This window comes from Chelonoidis abingdonii, chromosome 4 (genome assembly GCF_003597395.2).
Source record: "Chelonoidis abingdonii isolate Lonesome George chromosome 4, CheloAbing_2.0, whole genome shotgun sequence".
In the NCBI taxonomy this organism is placed as follows: Eukaryota; Metazoa; Chordata; order Testudines; family Testudinidae; genus Chelonoidis; species Chelonoidis abingdonii.
The window spans coordinates 80,036,960-80,055,705 of NC_133772.1; the positions used below are offsets into that span (position 1 = coordinate 80,036,960).

At 43.9% G+C, this 18,746-nt stretch overlaps 1 protein-coding gene across 1 annotated transcript in view; it reads right to left on the minus strand.

The window, feature by feature from the left end:
• Positions 1 to 18,746, minus strand: part of MYBPC3 (myosin binding protein C3) — a 127,681-nt gene that overhangs the window by 61,762 nt on the left and 47,173 nt on the right. Inside the window, exons 11-18 of the mRNA XM_075065346.1 lie at positions 18,242 to 18,405; positions 17,077 to 17,209; positions 16,786 to 16,788; positions 15,852 to 15,976; positions 14,753 to 14,858; positions 4,709 to 4,875; positions 3,020 to 3,185; positions 2,138 to 2,244 (exon numbers count right to left, since the gene is read on the minus strand). Of these exons, the coding sequence (XP_074921447.1) occupies positions 2,138 to 2,244; positions 3,020 to 3,185; positions 4,709 to 4,875; positions 14,753 to 14,858; positions 15,852 to 15,976; positions 16,786 to 16,788; positions 17,077 to 17,209; positions 18,242 to 18,405 (971 nt within the window). The remainder of the gene's footprint in view (positions 1 to 2,137; positions 2,245 to 3,019; positions 3,186 to 4,708; positions 4,876 to 14,752; positions 14,859 to 15,851; positions 15,977 to 16,785; positions 16,789 to 17,076; positions 17,210 to 18,241; positions 18,406 to 18,746) is intronic.

Consider the following 18,746-nt stretch of genomic DNA (forward strand, 5'->3'; position numbering starts at 1 on the left):
CAAGGGTTAAAAATAAGTAGCGATTGTAACTAAACAATGGTTGAAAGAGAAACTAAGAGTGGCTGTGCACAGTTTGAAACTATTTTACATGTATATTAAATGTGCCAGTCCTCAACCTAATTGCTTTGTTTGTTCGTTTCTATCTCTTTCCCTCTTTTTGTGTTTTATCCTTTAGTTCTCAACCCAGGAAACACTTTGCATGAGTAACTTTACTTGCACAAGTCATCTAATTGTGCTGTGTCATTACCTCCCAGTGCTCCCCATCAGTACTTGACCCAAGCCAGGGAAGATAAATGATCCAATTGTGGCAAACTCAGGACAATTAGCTACCAGGAGAGGGGTAGTAATTGGTCCCGGAAGGCTTAGCCCTGGAGGAATAAGGTTCAGCTGGGACAGGGGTTAGCAGGGAACTAATTAGGTTCAGCTGGCCCCAATTGCTGGAGACCTTTTAAATCCTCCCTGGCAAGGAAGCAAGGGGGGTGGGGGAAGAGAGAAGCAGAGTAGCTGCCAGCAAGTAGGGGCAGCTGAACTCTGAGACTCTTCTTGCAAGGCAGATTGCATTCTCCCCAGAAGGAGAGGAAACTAGAGCAAGGGGCTGGCTGAGAAGGGATCAGCCAGACCCTGTGATATTGGAAGGTTTTTTTTTCTTTTACTTTGACCAAGCCTGTGTCTCCAAGGCTAAGAAGGACTGAGCTAACAAAAGGAGAGGCAGGTACTTTGCCACACAATCAGTAGACCAAATTTGGTGATGAATCCTGGTCACATGCCACCTGAAGCGCTTTGCACATACATTAAGAAGAAAACCTCCCAGCATAACCCACATGGAAGGGTGCTCCGGGGGTGGAAATATTTGGGGGGAGGGGAGGAAATATCTCCCTGCACGTGTGTTTAGGTGGGATTCCCCCCTCACACAGAAGAGGTTGCAGGTCTTGCTCCAAACCTGATGGATCCTAGTGGGGTCTGTTGAAGGCCAGAGCCATCTGCTTGGAGGCCCTGTGTCTTCACACTGGCTTCAGTTCTTCCTCACCCCCGTCTATATTGAAGCCACACTGCCAGGGTCTTCCCTGGCTAGAGTCTTATGGGATCCCCAGGCTTATGAGATACCTCAGTTGAGTCCTACCGAAAAACATAATACAGCATTGGACTGTATTAACATTTTCGAGGAATCTCTGTGAGATCTCATAGGCTGCCCAGACTCCACTCCCTCTCCCAGTGTAGACCCTGGATGCACAGAGAGGCCTTTCTAGAGGTCTGGTGAAAGGAAGGACAGTGCAGTGGAGGAGACTACCCCCAACTCCTGTCCATACAGCAGTGGTTCTCAACCAGGGGTACGTGTACCCCTTGGAGTATGGAGAGGTCTTCCGGGGACACATCAACTCATCTAGATATTTGCCTGGTTTTACAACAGGCTACATAAAAAGCACAAGTGAAGTCAGTACAAACTAAAATTTCATAAAGACAGTGACTGGTTTATACTGCTCTGTAGACTATACCTTGAAATATAAGTACAATATTTATATTCCAAATGATTTATTTTATAATTATATGGTAAAAATGAGAAAGTAAACAATTTTTCAGTAATAGTATGCTGTGACACTTATGTATTTTTATGTCTGATTTAGTAAGCAAGTAGTTTTTAAGGGAGGTGAAACTTTGAGGGTATGCAAGGCAAATCAGACTCCTGAAAGGGGTACAGTAGCCTGAAAAGACTGAGAGCCACTGCTATAAAGGATCTATGTGCAAGGCTTCCTCCATGTGCAAGGATCTAAATGGGGTGATCCAGGTCACTGACATCTGTAGGATTACTCACATGAATAGTTATTCATATATGTAAATGTTTGCAGGATTGGGCCTTAGACTGTCAGTTCTTTAGGAAGAAATGGCCTCTGCCCAAAAGTGCCTAGCATACGGTGAGCTCTACAATACAAATAATAATGATGATGCACTATCACAGAGAGAATTTACATGTACCATGTTCATACATCAGGAAGGGAAATCTCCATACAGCTTCCTGGTGTAATCAATTAAATGATTTGGTCCCACAGTTCCCTGCAGTCCTTATATATGGATAATTCCTTCTTTGGAAGACCTGTGGTATTCCCATTACATATTAGGAACCAGATTCCACAACACTCACCCAAAAATCTGAGTTTGGCAGAAAGGTTGTAAGCAAATCCTTCAGGGACAAAAGAATAGTCGGCCTCGTCTTCTGGGGTTACATCATCAATAGTTAGCTTATGGATTCTGAAAAATATGCACAAGCATGTGACTCTCTTAACTTTAGTCAGGAGGTACGCTGCTACAGAGAGTGATTGCATTCAGGCTGTAGCACACAACAAGCCATTAATAACTTTCCCAGTATCAAAACAACATGCTAGGGCAAACAGAACCAGTTTCCTCTCAGGTATATTGTAAACTCAAGCAACATTATGGCAAAGAAAGTGCAGGCTTGTACATCATCCCCTTCCTAGTAAACTCAGCAGACAGCACATTAAAACAATCCTTTGGCAACCTTAGTAATTTAGGCAATGTAGAAAATTTTACTCACCTTAATGTGTGTGTGTATATGAGTATATACTACATAATTATAAACTGTAGTAAATTAACACAAACAGATTTTCTTCTCGGTACTGATATCTGTCTATCCTTTTCTAATGTATCAGTCTGTTTGATTATGTTTATTCTTAAGTGACCATCAGTGTGGTCTCTAGGCAATTTAAATCCCCCCAAAAATGAAAGTCAGAGTAAAGGCTGAGAATCTGGGCTGATGCTTCATTGTACAGTTATAGACCAACATACTATACGCACACTTGCAGAATTACATACATGCCAGTACTGTACATGTGGCAGACACACCCAGGCAGCTCATAGAAGAGAGGAATTGGCTACATGCTCATTGTGCTGAGGAAAGTTCCAACTGCCTCCCATTAGCTGGGTTATATTCATTTCCTCATCACTATCCAGAGAGGACTTTAGTGTCATACCCAATCCTGTCCAAGTTTTCTGAAGCAGGACTCACCTGCCAATATGAGAGATCTTTATCCTCTCATCTGGGATCACCTCCTTCCCATTTTTCAACCAGATTCCTTTCACATTCTCATCAGAGACTTCGCACTTGAAGACTGCCTGGTCCCGTGCCCTCACTGTCAGGTCTGCGATACTTTGGTACACTTCCAGCTTCTTCTCTAGGGTTGTGAGTTGTGGAAGGAAGCAACACAAACATCAACAGGTCAAAGATTGGTTTGTACAGTAAAATGTTTATGTTGCTTTTAAAGAAGAGAAGGAGCCAGGGTTGAGGATGCTGTTTGTTGAAAGGTGAAATGTGAAGAGAAATCAACAGTATGCAGGATTTAACAGGACTGGTAGCCAGGCACCTGTTGCAGTCAGGATATCTATTACATCCGGCACACAGACCTAACAATCTTCTGTCTCCTTGAGGCCTCTGTGGTCATTTCCCCAGCTACGGTTTAATTTTCCTCCAGGCATAAGGACTAACTCACCTTCTTGCCTCATTATGGAGAAGGTTACCTTCAGCCCTCTTGCACATTTCAACCTCCTTGATTATCTGGCATTGCCTGTAATTTACTGTGACATTCTCCTGGTGTTATCTGGGCCAGTGATCTGCTAGGTCACTCCAATCCTTGGCTCTGGGAACCATCCTTACCCTGCTCTGCTTTGAGAACCCCCACTCCTGGGTTGTTCATGCAAAGCCTCTGGCATGTAAGCTGCTCCTTGGATTGTGCAACTGAATGATACTAGCCCATATCTTTGGTCTCAGACACAACCCTAGGAACCTCCATCTTGCAGTGTGCAGTTATGCCCACCGGACTCTGCAAGCTTATATGAATTCATCAATTTAACAAAGAAATTGATATGTACCAGGCTTGTTATCTCAAGGGGAGTCTCTGACCCGCTTCAAACCAAACGCACTGCTTCAGGTAGAATAAAATCTATCTTTGTAGTTAATAAATTTGTTGGCTTAAGTGTTTATAAGCAAAGCATAACAAGTCAGATTTAGTCAAATGAAATAAAACCAAAACACATTCTAAGCTGATCTTAACACTTTCAGTGCCCCTAAAAACTTAGCTGTTTCTCACCACAGGCTGGCTGGTTGCCCTTCAGCCAGGCTCTCCCCTTTGATCAGCGCTTTAGTCACTTGGTGGTGATGTCTGTAGATGGAGGTGGAAGAGAGAGGAAGAGCATAGCAAACGTCTCTCCCTTTTATCATGTTCTTTCTTCCCTCTTGGCTCTGCCCCCCCCAGACCTTCAGAGTCAGGTGAGCATTACCTCATTGCAGTCCCAAACTGCCAAAGGAAGTGGGGGGTGACTCACTCGAGAGTCCAACAGATCGTGTGATGTTGCCTAGGCCAGTGTCCTTTGTTCCTGTGAGGGTGGGCTGGGTTTGTCCCATCCACGCCCTGATGAGGTGTGAATTGCCCCCTGCTCTTGGGGAGTTTTTCCCTGGGCTTGCTTTAAGTCATGAGAACACATTTTCAGCCTCATACATATATACATGTAATTACAACCTATAACATTACTATAACAATGAATACGATAACATTACCATAACAACAATGTTCAGTACATCATGAGCCTTCCGAAGACACCCGACATGACAAACTTTGCATTAGATACCACACCATCATATTATAAGGATGAACATGGAAGGTGTAGGGTGTTCCCACAAGGTACAGAACATCACACTTACCTTGTATGATCAGTTCAGCTACTGACTCCCCACCATTGGTCTTCACGATGTAATGCCCACTGTCCTCTTTGGTTGACTCATTAATGATCAGGTAATGCTTTTTCCCATCCTTCTTGAACCGGTACTTGAATGTCTCTTCCCGTTTCAGCTCAATTCCATCCTTTTCCCTGCAGTACCAAACAGTATTGTCACTCTGCTTTCTGCTTCATTCTCTCCCTTCTGGGGCAGGATAAAGGTCAGCTGTATGATATTGAGGGTTTGGGGCATAAGATAGCAGTGCTGGACTGATGATGACCTAAGTGGCAAAAGACTGAGCTTTTTACACAGTACCAAAAGGCACAGAGCTGACACTAGTACTTGCTGACAGTTCATTTGCACTGAAATTCTGATTCCTAGTGCAAGAGAGTGAATTATTATTTTTGTTATATACTTACCCCTGACAATGTGTTGAATGTTGTACAAGAGGCAATGATAAATACAATCCTTGCCCCCAGTGAATTTACTGTCTAAAAGACTGACATAGAGAAAACAGAACTCAGTGGAAAATACAGAAGATGAAATTAGGGTTCATTTTAACTGTTGTTATTAATGATTATTTACTTTTTATGAACTCACAACTTGTGGGCATCACAAAAGAAGTGAGATTTTAGGAGGGATTTACATGAAGAGGGGAGTTACTTCGGACTTTTCCCACCCTGTTCGTCCAAGGGTCTCCATGTGTTTTACAAACATTACTAGGCCTCACAACACATCCTGGGAGTGTATGTAATTATCATAATTCCCAGTTTCCATATGGGGAAACTGAAGCACAGAGCAGTGAACCTACTTGAACAAGGTCACACAACAAGTCATTGGCATAAAGCTTTTGTAAAAACTCTTCCCTATTTAGTAGGGCTGTCAAGCGATTAAAAAAGTTAATTGTGATTCATCGCACTGTCAAACAATAATAAATACCATTTATTTAAACATTTTTGGACATTCTCTATATTTTCAAATATATTGATTTCAATTACAACACGGAACACAAAGTGTACAGTGCTCACTTCATATTTATTTTTTGTTACAAATATTTGTGCTCTAAAAAACAAATGAAATAGTATGTTTCAATTTACCTCATACAAATACTGGAATACAATCTATCATGAAAATTGAACATACAAATGTAGAATTAATGTACAAAAAACTACATTCAAAAATAAAACAATGTAAAACTTTAGAGCCTACAAGTTCACTGAGTCCTACTTCTTGTTCAATCAGTCACTCAAACAAACAAGTTTGTTTACATTTGCAGGAGATAATGCTGTCCGCTTCTTGTTTGCAGTGCCACCTGAAAGTGAGAATAGATGTTCACATGGTATGGTTGTAGCCGGTGTCACAAGATATTTATGTGTCAGATGTGTTAAAGATTCATATGTCCCTTCATGCTTCAACCACCGTTCTAGAGGACATGCGTCCATGATAATAAGGAGTTCTGCTCGATACCGTTCCAAAGGAGTGCAGACCGATGCATGTTCACTTTCATCATCTGAGTCAGATGCCACCAGCAGAAGGTTGATTTGCTTTTTTGGTGGTTCAGGTTCTGTAGTTTCCACATCAAAGTGTTATTCTTTTAAGACTTCTGAAAGCATGCTCCACACCTCATCCCTCTCAGATTTTGGAAGGCACTTCAGATTCTTAAACCATCGTTAGAAATCTCACATTGCTACCTTCTCTGCGTTTTGTCAAATCTGCAGTGAAAGTGTTCTTAAAATGAACAACATGTGCTAGGTCATCATCTAAGACTGCTGTAACATGAAATACATGGCAGAATGTGGGTAAAACAGAACAGGAGACATACTATTTTCCTCCTTGGAGTTCAGTCACAAATTAAATTAATGCATTGTATTTTAACGAGCCTCATCATGTCCTCTGGAATGGTGGCCAAAGCAAGAAGGGGCATATGAATGTTTATCATATCTGGCACATAAATATCTTCCAGTGCTGGCTACAAAAGTGCCATGTGAACGCCTGTTCTCACTTTCAGGTGACATTGTAAATAAGAAGCTGTCAGCATTATTGCCCGTAAATGTAAACAAACTTGTTTGTCTTAGTGATTGGTTGAAAAAGAAGTAGGACTGAGTGGACTTGTAGGCTCTAAAGTTTTATATTGTTTTAGTTTTGAGTGCAGTTACATAACAAAAAAAAATCTACATTTGTAAGTTCCACTTTCACGATAAAAAGATTGCATTACGCTATTGTATGAGGTAAATTGAAAAATACTGTTTCTTTTGTTTATCATTTTTACAGTGCAAATATTTGTAAAAAAAAATATAAAGTGAAAAACATCCAAAATATTTAATAAATTTCAATTGGTATTCTATTGTTTAACAGTGTAATTAATGGTGATTAATTTTTTATCACAATTAATTTTTTTGAGTTAATCACGTGAATTAACTGTGATTAATCGACAGCCCTGCTATTTAGTTTACAAATAACATAAAGGTATTATAATAAGTAGCCTGAAATTTCTGCAAATATTCTTAATCCATTTTACATGTTTTTATTTTATTAAGATAATGCCGTTACAAATTGTATATTCACATTTCTTTCCTTTTGGGGTTTGCTCTTTCTTTCCTTTTGGGGTTTGCTCAAGTAGACAGTAATTAACCCACGGTAGCTTTGATTGAGCTACCACACTAAAAATAGAGTGTAGCCACAGCGGCATGAGGGGCTAGCCACTCCAAGTATGTATCCATCTAAAATGCCATGCATGTACTTGAAGCAACTGCCCCTTCCTGCTGGTCACACCACTGCAGCTACACACTGTTTTTAGCACTCTAGCTCAATCCGAGCTAATAGTTATTTCTCCTTGAGCTTGAAGTGTAGACATACCCTAAATTACATGCATTGAGTAGTCTTAAAGAGGACTACTTGCGGAGTAAGGGATTAACGTGAGGAAGGACAGCAGAATCTGGCCTTATTTTGTCTGCATAAGTACTGCTGTTGTGGTTTTTGTTTTTAATTTTCTTTGAGAGAGTAGTGGATTTTTTGCATTATTACTTTCATTTATTTAATTAAGTGGCTAGCACACTGCTGATGCCATATTAAATTCTTTTATCTGCATAGGGCTTCACAGACAAGCAGTGGAACAATGAAACTACCAACCTCAAGAGGGAACCTCCAAACTTTTTCAGTTAGTTTTGCAACAGTATGCTACCACCAAAAAAACCCAAACAAAACCACATCTGAAGTACAAATGTAGTCGTTGATTGGAGAGGGGGAAGAGAGAGAAAAGGATGACGGTACAATTAAGACACTAGACTGGGCCTCACAAAGTCTGGGCTCCACTCTTAGCTCTGCCACAGTCTTCTTGCATAAATGGTTAATCTTGCTGTACCTCAGTTCCCCATCTGTAAAAGTGAGGATAAGGATACTTTCCAGGCATACTGTGAGAATAAATTCATCAGTGTTTGTAATATGCTCAGTTACAACAGTTATGGAGGCCGTATAAGAACACAGACAGAACTGTTATTACTACAGTTAGCACAGTTGTTTTCATTTGAGGCCTATAAACCAATGTGCACACTCACCAGCCAGGGATGGAAAAATACATCCCAGCTACAAATCTTGTCACATTCCTTTTCTCAGGGATTGCTTTATTTCCAAAACACAAACTTAAAGTCAGAACAAATTAACCCATATTACTGGCTAATAACCACCTGAGGCCTTTCCAGCTGGTGAAGGAGAACACACATACTTCCTCTTTAGTAACCCTCTCCGACTACTGTGGAGAGCCCCACACTAGGCCAACACTGACTGATGGCCTCTGGTGCCTCTTCCTGAGAGTCAGGAAGTCTTATACCTGTCTTCCTATAGGTCACATATTTGCTCCTATTCATGTACCTGTGATTATAGTTCCCAGTTTTAAAGGGCCCAAAGGTTGTAACAGAACACTGGGACATACATGTGTCCCCAGGCCCAGTGCCCTGTTGCAGGGCCTAAACTACTTAAACGTCTCCCTAAAGTAATATAAACTTGGAACCTTTTTCCATATGGCATTTGATATTTTCCCCAGGTAATGACCTTTATCTCTCTAGTCCAGATAGTGACAAAAGGGGCATTTACTGAGTCTCTGAAATGGTGAAAAAATACATTAAAATGTTAGATATTGTATTCCTAACTGTTCAAACTCAGATACTGTGTATTTGAAAGATCTCTATCTCAGAGGTGGGCAAACTACGGCCCACAGGCCATATCCAACACATGGGACCCTCCTGCCCAGCTCCTGTGCACCTGTCCCAGGAGGCTCACCTCTGATCCCTCCCCTGCTGTTCCTCCTCTCCCGCAGCCTCAGCTAGACCCGCCACCGGCGCAATGCTTTGGGTGGCAGGGCTGCTGCACGGTGGCATGGCTGGCTCCAGCTGGGCGACGTGGCTTCCTGTCCTGGTGCTCTAGGTGCGCAGCTCTAGTGCCACCAGCCATCGGTGCTCCAGGCAGTGCAGTAGGGGGGCAGGGAGCAGGGGGGTTGGATAGAGGGCAGGAGAGTTCAGGGGAGTTATCAGGGGGCGGGAGTGTGGATAGGGGTCAGGGTGGTCAGAGGGCGGGGAACAGGGCAGTTGAATGGTGGCAGGGGATCCCAGGGGGCAGTCAGGAAGGAGGGGGGGGTTCGATGGGGCAGTGGAGGGTCCAGGGGCTGTCAGGAGAGAGGGAACGGGGGGGGGTTCGATGGGGCAGGAGTCCCAGGGGGCCGTCAGGGGACACGGAGTTGGGTGTGTGTGGATGGGGCAGGAGTCCTGGAGGGGTGTCGGGGCAAGAAGCAGGAGGGGTTGGATGGGGGCAGGGCCAGGCCAGGCCAGGCCTGGTTTCTTTGGGACGGCACAGCCTCCCCTAACTGGCCCGCCATACAATTTTGGAAACTGGATGCGGCCCTCAGGCCGAAAAGTTTGCCCGCCCTTGCTCTATCTGACTGCTTACTCCCTATTAGGCAAAGACAGCTGCACTTTTGCCCTTCTCTGATAAAATGCACATTCCACAGATATCAAGTCTGTGTGGTGGATCTGTTTTGGGGAGTGGTTCTGAAGCACAGGATCAGAGAGTAGCAATTGCATGGTATTCCGGGAGGGACAGAGATCAGTGCCCCCCATGCCTTGTCATCTGTAAGTGGACACTGGACAACAATGTGTGTGCACTTGCATGTATTTTTGACAGAGTAATGCATACACTGTAGCCAGCTGTGGGGTGGAGGTCTATTTAAATTCTCAGTTCCTTCCTTGGAGAGGGTAGATGGAAGATAGCACTCTCCAGGAATGACATGGGCATTGTGAAAAATGCTGACAGCCTTGTGCCTGCAGCTGTTAACAAGCATGAGAGGATTCCATCTGAAAAAGAAACTGAGGACAACATGTAAGAACTGGTATGTCAGAATTGCCCAGTGTCTTCCTCAAGCATGATTAGCATCCAGTTTCCTATAAACCAAAATGCTGAACATGCTGGGCTCCCTGGATGGAATGCCCCTCATCTCAGTCTCACAAACCTAATTTGCATAATGACTGACTCTGCATGATCAAGAGAATAGGTGCATTATTATTTATTTGTATTATTCCAACACACAGGAGCCCCAGTCATAGACCAGGACCCCATTGTGCTAGGTGTACAAACACAGAACAAAAAGGAAGTCCCTGTCTTAAAGAGTGTATGATCTAAGTATAAGACAAGAGACAACAGAGGGATGCAGACATATGGACGGGGAGTAGAAGGAAACAATGAGACAGTGCTGGTCAGCATTATTAGCAGTTGTCTCAGCACATCAGCAGCCTAACAGTTGTCAAGTTTTTTTTGTAGGCTTCACAGCAGAGGAGAGTTTTGAGGAAAGACTTCAAGGAAGATAACAAATTAGATTTGCTGATATTATGGGGAGCTTCTCCCGAGTGTGAGAGGCAGCATGGGAGAAGCACAAAGGTACTTGTTTGAAAGTTTAACAGTGGGCAAGGAAGCCTGGCTTCATGGGCCAATCAGAGGTGGGCATCAACCTTTCAGTACTGAATGAGAGATGAGAGGTAGAGTGAGGATAGCTCTTAAAAGGCTATGAAAGTGAAGACAAGTAAAGTACGTTTGATACCATAGCGAAGAACCCAGTGGACGGATTCAAAGAGAGGGGTGATGTCATCAAAGTTACGGGCTAGGAGAATGATCTTTGCAACAGCACTTGGAATGGATATGTTCAGGATAAGATTGCATTTGTCAAGCCCAGAGAAAAGGCTGTTGCAGACACAAAATGATGAGAACCTGGCTGAGAGTTTTAGCTGGGTGGATGGACAGGGAAGGTGGTATCTTAGATATCTTAATCAGAAAGAATAATCAAAAGATATAGACTGGTTGTGATGACCTAAAGAGGGTCTGAGTCAAAGATGACATTCAGGTTATGGGCCTGAATGACAGGTCAGATGCTGGTGTTGTCCACCGTAGATATGTGTTCACTTCGAGTTGGCAGTGTGATTCCTGGCTTGAGAAGACATGCTTGTGCTAGCTCTGATCAAGCTATTGCGCTCAAAATAGAATCTAGCTGCGAAAGTGCATGTGGCTGCAGGAGGGGCTAGCCATGCCAAGTACATACCTTGCATCTCTTGATGGGTGCACACGTGAGGCAGCTAGCCATTTGCACTGCCGCAGCTACATTCTATTTTTAGTGTGCTATTACAATCAGCAGTAGTGTGAATATGTCTCGTCAAGCTAGGTATCACACCCCCAGTTTGGAGTAATTGATAAAAGAGGTTGCGGGGAGGATGCAGGGAGAAGGGTTAGACTCTCTGTTATAGCCATGTTGAGCTTCAGCTGATGGCTAGAGAGCCATGAGGAGATATCAGAGAGACAGGCTGAGATTTTATTTTGAACAGAAGGAGACGGGTCTGGAGTAGAGTGGTATATTTGAGAATCATCTGTATACAGATGGCAGTTGAATTTGGGTTTGTAGATGAGGCTACTCAGAAATAAAATGTATAGGGAGAAAAGAAAGGGACCAAGGCCAGAGCCCTGAGGAACCCCCACAAAAAGTTAGAAGTGGGGGGAGATGAAGAGGATCTTCTGAAGGACACGCTGAAGGAGCAGTTAGAGAGCTAGGAGGAGAACCACAAGAGGACAGTGTCACAGAAGCCAAGGGAGGGGACAAGATTTCAAGAACAGCATGGGTGACAGTGTCAAAGCAGCTGACAGCTCAAAATGGATGTGGATGGGGTATTAGTTCTGACTTTTGGCTTTGGAAGAGGTCATTAGACACTTCTGTGAGATCATTTTCAGTTGAGTGGAAGGGTTGCCAGATAGGAGAGGGTCTAGGACAGAATTGGAGGAGAGGCATTCTGGAAAGCAATTGTAAATAGCATGTTCAGTGAGCTTTAAGAGAAAAGAGAAAAGGGAGATGGGGCAATAATTGAAGAGGAAAGGGGGGACAAGGGTGGGTTATTTTAAGATTGGAGAGAATAAATCATGTTTGTATGGTGAGGGGGAAGAGCCAGAATAGAGTGGGAGGTTAAGGAGAAGAGTAAGGTAGGGGATGAGAGTGAGCACCTGGGAGAGAGCAAGAAATGGGATGGGGTTACTGGGCCAGAGGAATGGGTTAGAGGAGGAGAGCAGATGAGAAATTTCTGCATTTGTAAATGGAGAGAAGAAGGAGAGAGTTGTAGGGGAGGAAAGGAGGAAGGGAAGGTGAGATGAGAGAAAGAGGAAGGTCACATATTTTGTCAATTTTCTGTGCAGAGAGAGAAGTGGAAACAGGAAAAGGGGAGAGTTTGAGGAGTGAGTCAAAGATGGTGAAAAGGCATCTGGGATTGTAGGCAAGAGTCAGTTAAGTTGGAGAAGTAGCGTTTAGCTTTGAAGATGTTAGAATTGAAGAAGAGAATGAATTTCTAATGGAGGAAGTCAGCCTGATCACAGGTTTTCCACCAGAGTTGCTCTGCAGTGCTAGAGCAGGATGGGAGGAAAGGAATGTTGAGGGTGAGCCAGTGCTGGGTTTGGTAGGGTGGATCTCTTGTAATGGGAGAGAAGGACTAAAGACTCCAGGGTGGAGAAGAGCAATGCATGGAGAGAATCAATAACCAAATTGATGGAAGAGAGGACAGGGAGGAGAGGGCTGAGCAGATGAGAAGTCATCAGTTCTGATCAATTGGAAGTCACGGAAAGGCCGAGTCACAGGATGTGAGATGGGGGGGCTGCTGGGTGAGGATGAAAGAGACCAGGTGATGGCCAGAGTGAAGGAACTCAGCAACAGAGAGATCAGAGAGAGAGTAGTGCTTGGTGAAGACCAAGTCAAGTGAATGGTCTTTCTGGTGAGTGGGAGAATTGAACCAGGGCTGCAGGTCAAATGAAGATAGGAGGCTGATGAAATGTGAAGCTAAGGAGTTGGATGAGTCGTCAACATGGAAGAAGAAGTCTCCAAGGATGAGTGGGGGAGATTATGAAGAGAGAAAGAGTGCCAGGAGTCAAAATCAAAGAGGAAGGCTGATTGGGAAGAGTTATTCAGAGGGAAGATGACAACAACAAGGAGGAGGAGAGGAGAGGAAAGGCTTTTGTCCTGAGGAATGCTGACTTCTCCCTTGAGAGTCCCTTCCCCTTTTGACAGTATCTGCTTCCTTGAAGGTACTTTCCTTTGCCTTGGAGACCACTCCTTGCTCCCCTGAGAGTTCCTGTCCATGACACTGTGAGCTGTTACTACTTCTCTGAGGGTTCCTGACACATTCCCTAAATATGGTGTTATGCCACTTTTTCTAGTCTGCCCTAGTTTGAGTTAGACTCAGAATCAACCACCAGTAATGGTTTCTAAGGGCCAGAATCTGTATCCCTGTGCTACACATCTGTGCAGATGCGAACATCCCAGGTCTTGTGCTCTGTGAGCATTTGGGTGCCACAGACAATCCAGAGAGGACATAGATATGAAATGGGGACTTAGCCCCCTTCTGCACTAGCTGGCTACCTAGGGCTGGTGCTGGGGGTTATATGCTTACACATCCCAAAAGGAAATGTAGAAGCCACTTCTTAATGCTTGTTATAGAGCCCTCAAAGGCATTGTGCTTCCTTTTGCTCTGTGTAGGGAGAAAACCTCCAACCACTGGCAATACCATAGGCGCCAACTTTCTGGGTGCTGGTGGGTGCCTGCACCCCCCACCCCTTTCCCTGCCCCGGCCCTGCCCTGACTCCAACCCATCCCATCCCTGCCCCTGACCTCACCCCGATTTCAACCCCATCCCCAAAGTCCCCACCCCCTCCCTGCCCCTATTGATCCCTTCCCCAAATCCCTGCTCTGGCCCCACCTCTTCCCCCAGCACGCCAAGTTCCCCCTCCTCCCTCCCTCCCCCACGAATCAGCTGTGTCACGGAGCAAGCGCTGGGAGGGAGAAGCAGGACACGGCGGCCGGCACAGGGGAGGAGGCTGAGGTAAGCTGAAGTAGGGGGTTGGGCGGGGCCACGGGGAGGTGCCTGTGGGTGCTGAGCACCCACCAATTTTTTTTCATGAGTGCTCCAGCCCCAGAGCATCCACGGAGTTGGTGCCTATGGGCAATAGTGCTTCTGAACCCATCTAACAAGAAGAGCAGAAGATGCCATTAAGTCCATTAGAATCTTGTCATGCAGATCTAATGAACCTGTGCAACACTTAAGACCCTAACGTAATGGGCACTATAGAAAACTCCAAAACAAGCATATCGATAGAAAGCTAGAATTATAGAGCGAGAAATTCTGGACACATCATAAAGTATTCCTTACGTCTGTTTTTTTTATCACTTTATGATCTGTTCTTACCCTCTCTTTCTCCTTGCCCTGTTAGGTGGGCAGATGGGGTATTCTCAGTTCCTCTCTTTCTCGCCTTGAAGGCATGCATTTGTGGGGTTCCACCCTGTCCTTCTCACTGCTTCAGGGACAGGCCCCAGCCGCTCATCTTGAGAACCCCGTTAGCTAATTTAATAGAATTTCTTTGTTTTAGAGACCTTGACAATGTAACCACACTAATGGTATCAGCCCTAGAGTGCCCCACAGAGGAGTGTGCACCAGGTGGTTTGTTTTTTTCTTATGTTCCCCTTACCATTTCACAGTGGCCCCTTCCTCAGACACTTCACACTCAAACTCCACTCTCTCTCCAACCATCACCACCTGGTCCTCCAATGGGTGGCTGATCAGGATTGGAGGCTCTGGAAATGAACAAGTCTGTTTTAAATAGGGTCTGGATAATAGACCATAAAGAGTACTTAGATCCCTGTAACTTCATTTGCATCTCAGTGGGGAAAGGGACAGGATCTGAGGTAAGACATTTTTCATTCTACAGTAACTGGGGATCAGTGAACTAATCCAATCCATTCCAAAGTACCCACCAATGCACATCATATGGCAGCATACAATTTCCTATGCCAGTTCACACCATTAATTTTATCTAGTGACTCCTCTGTTCTTACATTATGAGACAGAGTAAAAATGAGGGATTAATCATTTCTCATTTATACTCTGAATAACCCTAATTCAGAGATGTTAAAAACCTGGCCCATTTGACATATGTGTGCAGTCTGTGTAACATATTTAGCTTATACACAAGCTAAGCTTTATTTGTAAATTTCTAGTCCTCTTTGTTGCAAATACAGTCTTCTAAATGTGAACCAAGTGTAACCTGCCCCCTCTCCCCCCCAATTTCATGGGGTGTTAACACTAAAGTCTAAAGATAACACTTGCAGTGTGAGCATTGACTATTTCATTGTTGATCATTTTTGCAGGTAGGCTGGAGAAGGGGTTGGGACTGTAATTTTATTTTTAAAAGCCTGAATTAATGTCAATGCAGAAACAGTTCCAGACAGAAAAGGGCATAGTGTGCATCTGATCCTAACCCACTATGACCAAAACTGAGCACAATACTTTGCAAAAATAGCCTAATATCTGATATGTCATAAAGTTTGTTTTGTCTCCCTTTTATGATGTATTCAGGTGTTACATTAGCTTGTAACTTTCTGCTGCACAGATTATTTATCTTCATTTAACTGTGAAGAAAAATGCCTTGTTGTTCAGTAAATAATAGACTGCTTCTGTTGTTAAGAATGTCCTTTAGTGTGAGATTGACTAGTCTCAGAGTAGAGAAGCAGGATATAACAATAAACAGTATTAGAGTGGATCTTCTTCTCTTTCTGGCAGTTACTCACCTTTTACAAATAGTTCTGTAAAGCTTTTCTCCTCATCAACCACACACTGATATGCTGCATCGTCAGCTAGGGAGCAGTGATTGATAGTCAGGATCCTCTTATTCCCAACAGCCTCAAAAATATATCTGAAGAAACGCAAACAGAATCTAAGTGTAATTCTCACCAAGGCTGTACCTTAGAGCTAGCCACCCTGTTCTGGTGCATGCGAGAAAGAAGGGAAGACCCGGGGAAGAGGAGTGGGAAGGACTTTGGCCCAGCCACCCTGTCCTGACAAAGGAGAGAGGAAGACTGAGTGTTATCCACTTCTAGAATGCTAGTGAGAGATAGGGGGGACACAGAGAAATATTTACACCACCAAGAGATAGTTAAGCAAGGTGTGATGGGGTATACAAACCTCACACTGAGCAGCAAGGGGTTAAGGAACCATTCTGAGCTCAGACAGCCCCACCCTACCCCATCTGTAGCAAATACACCACTTGGAGGAGTAATTAAAAGGCAGGGGAGCAGCTCATGACAGGACTGTCTCCAGGCACCAGCGAAGGAAGCAGGTGCTCGGGGCAGCCAATACAAAGGGGCAGCACTCCGTCTGGTATTGGGACGGCACCTCCGGGTCTTCGGCAGGAACTTGGCAGTGGGTCCCTCAGTCCTTTCTTCCTCTTTGAGCTGCCGCTGAAGTGCCACCGAAGAGGAAGAGAGGAAGTGAAGGACCCACTGCCGAATTGCCACCGAAGAATGAAGCGGCATGATTGAGCTGCTGTTGATTGCTATAAGCCTGATTAGCCCCCACTTATGTCTCAACAGAACTTCAGCACAAAGTCACTTCAGCTGTAGCTGATGTCCTGTTACATCTAAATAGGTCCCATGTCACAAGAAGGACAACCTCACTGGATCTTAAATACATTCAGAAACAGCAAGATATAACCTGAGGACTTACTTGCTAAGTGGGCAGATGGCAGTGTTCAATTCCATGTGCAGAGAGTGAGCATAGGGGGAGGGAGAAAAAAGAAACAATGATGAGAACTGTAAACTGAATATCATTTCACATGTTAACTAGCACTGCACCCACAATGACACCCATAGTCTTCCTCCATCTTTCTCTTTCCCTTCTGATATCCCCCTTTCTTTCTTTCTTGTCTTCCCCTTCCTGAAGATGGCTCAGTATCTACAATTGTTCAAGGCTGTAACACTCTCCAGGCTGGATTTCCCAGTCTCTCTTCTAATTTACCTGCCGCTCACTTGGATCTCCTGTCCATTCTTCAGCCATTTCGCTTCAGCATCTGGCTTGGCAAGTTCAACCATTAACTTGATCTTCTGTCCTTTGTCCACTTGGTAAGCAGGATCCAGTTTCTGAAGGAATGCTAAGATGAAGAACCATTACAAAAAGGAGATCTTAATATTTTTTCTTTGCCAGGTTTCCTTTCTTTGCAGCCTAATCTAGAGGAAAGGAAGTCAGGAAAGGAAAGGAGGTTTTTATCACCTTTCCTATTGGTTTATCTTCGTAATCCTTGCTTTGTTTTTTCCATATCTGCCATCACCCTCTTCTGCCTTTCTTTCCCAAATGCCTTATGCTTCACCCTCCATCCTTTTCTATGATTCTGTGGCCTGATCTAGACTAGGATGATGTTAGCTAACATGCTAATTGGCATGTTCTAAATCTAGTATAGATAAGGCAGTGAGTAATTTAACCAATTTAAGTATCAGAGGGGTAGCCATGTTAGTCTGGATCTGTAAAAGCAGCAGAGAATCCTGTGGCACCTTATAGACTAACAGACGTTTTGGAGCATGAGCTTTTGTGGGTGAATTTGGGTATTCACCCACGAAAGCTCATGCTCCAAAACGTCTATTACTCTATAAGGTGCCACAGGATTCTCTGCTGCTTTAACCAATTTAGCATATGTTGAGTTAAAGCCTAAATGTCTCACTAGGGTTTCCCTTGATAATGTATTAAAGGCAGTGTGCCTTGTCTACACTAGACTTTTAAAATGTTAGTCTAAACAAGACCCAATAAATCACATAAATCATGGTGTCTGGGGTGTAGCTGAGAAGTTCTTGTTTTCTGAGGAAAATAAAATTGACCACTCCTGTTTAAAGGAACCACTGCTGGCTAAGGCACAGAAGAGAGTGTTATCATAATACTGGGGGAAATCTAGCAAAATGAGAAAGGTATGTAATCTCCAAGAGTCATAGTGAAGTAGTTCAGAAGACTTGGTGAAGGTCTTCTCTTTGGGAACAGGCATCTCAAATATAAAAGACCATAGGAAAAGTTGGAAGAACTAATTAAATCATGTCCCTCTCCCCCATTCACCTGTATCAACTAATGCTAATATTGGAAACACCCATGACCAGTAAGATAAGAACAGATATTTTAGGAAGAAATACAGCTCTCCAACCTGTACTTTTCTTCTCTTCCTTTTTTATGCGTTTGAGGCGTTTCAGCATCCCCCGTAGGTCTGTGATACCATACTGGAAAGCAATTTTCTCATACTCAGAAGGAGGAGCTCTCCGCAGGATGTCCCAGACATCAACATCAGGTTGTGATTCAGTTTTTGGTTCACTTTTGCCAGGGGGGAGTAGAACATTAGAATGACACACTTCAAAAAAAAGCCATAAGCTTGGCAACCTATGCATTGCTTAAGGGAAGCCATTCCTGCATTAGATGTCAGCAGTCTAGCTTTATTATTACAAAAATGCCTGAGACCGTAAACAAAAGCAGGGCCTAAGTATGGTAGATGTTGTACATATGCATATTAAGAAACAGTTCCTGGGCTGAAGAGCTTATAGTCTATCTAGGCAAGACAAAGTATTATCCCCATTTTAAAAATGGGGAACTGAGGCACAGAGATGAGTTTCCTAAGATCACTCATGAAATCTGTGGCAGAGCCCAGAAAATGAGCC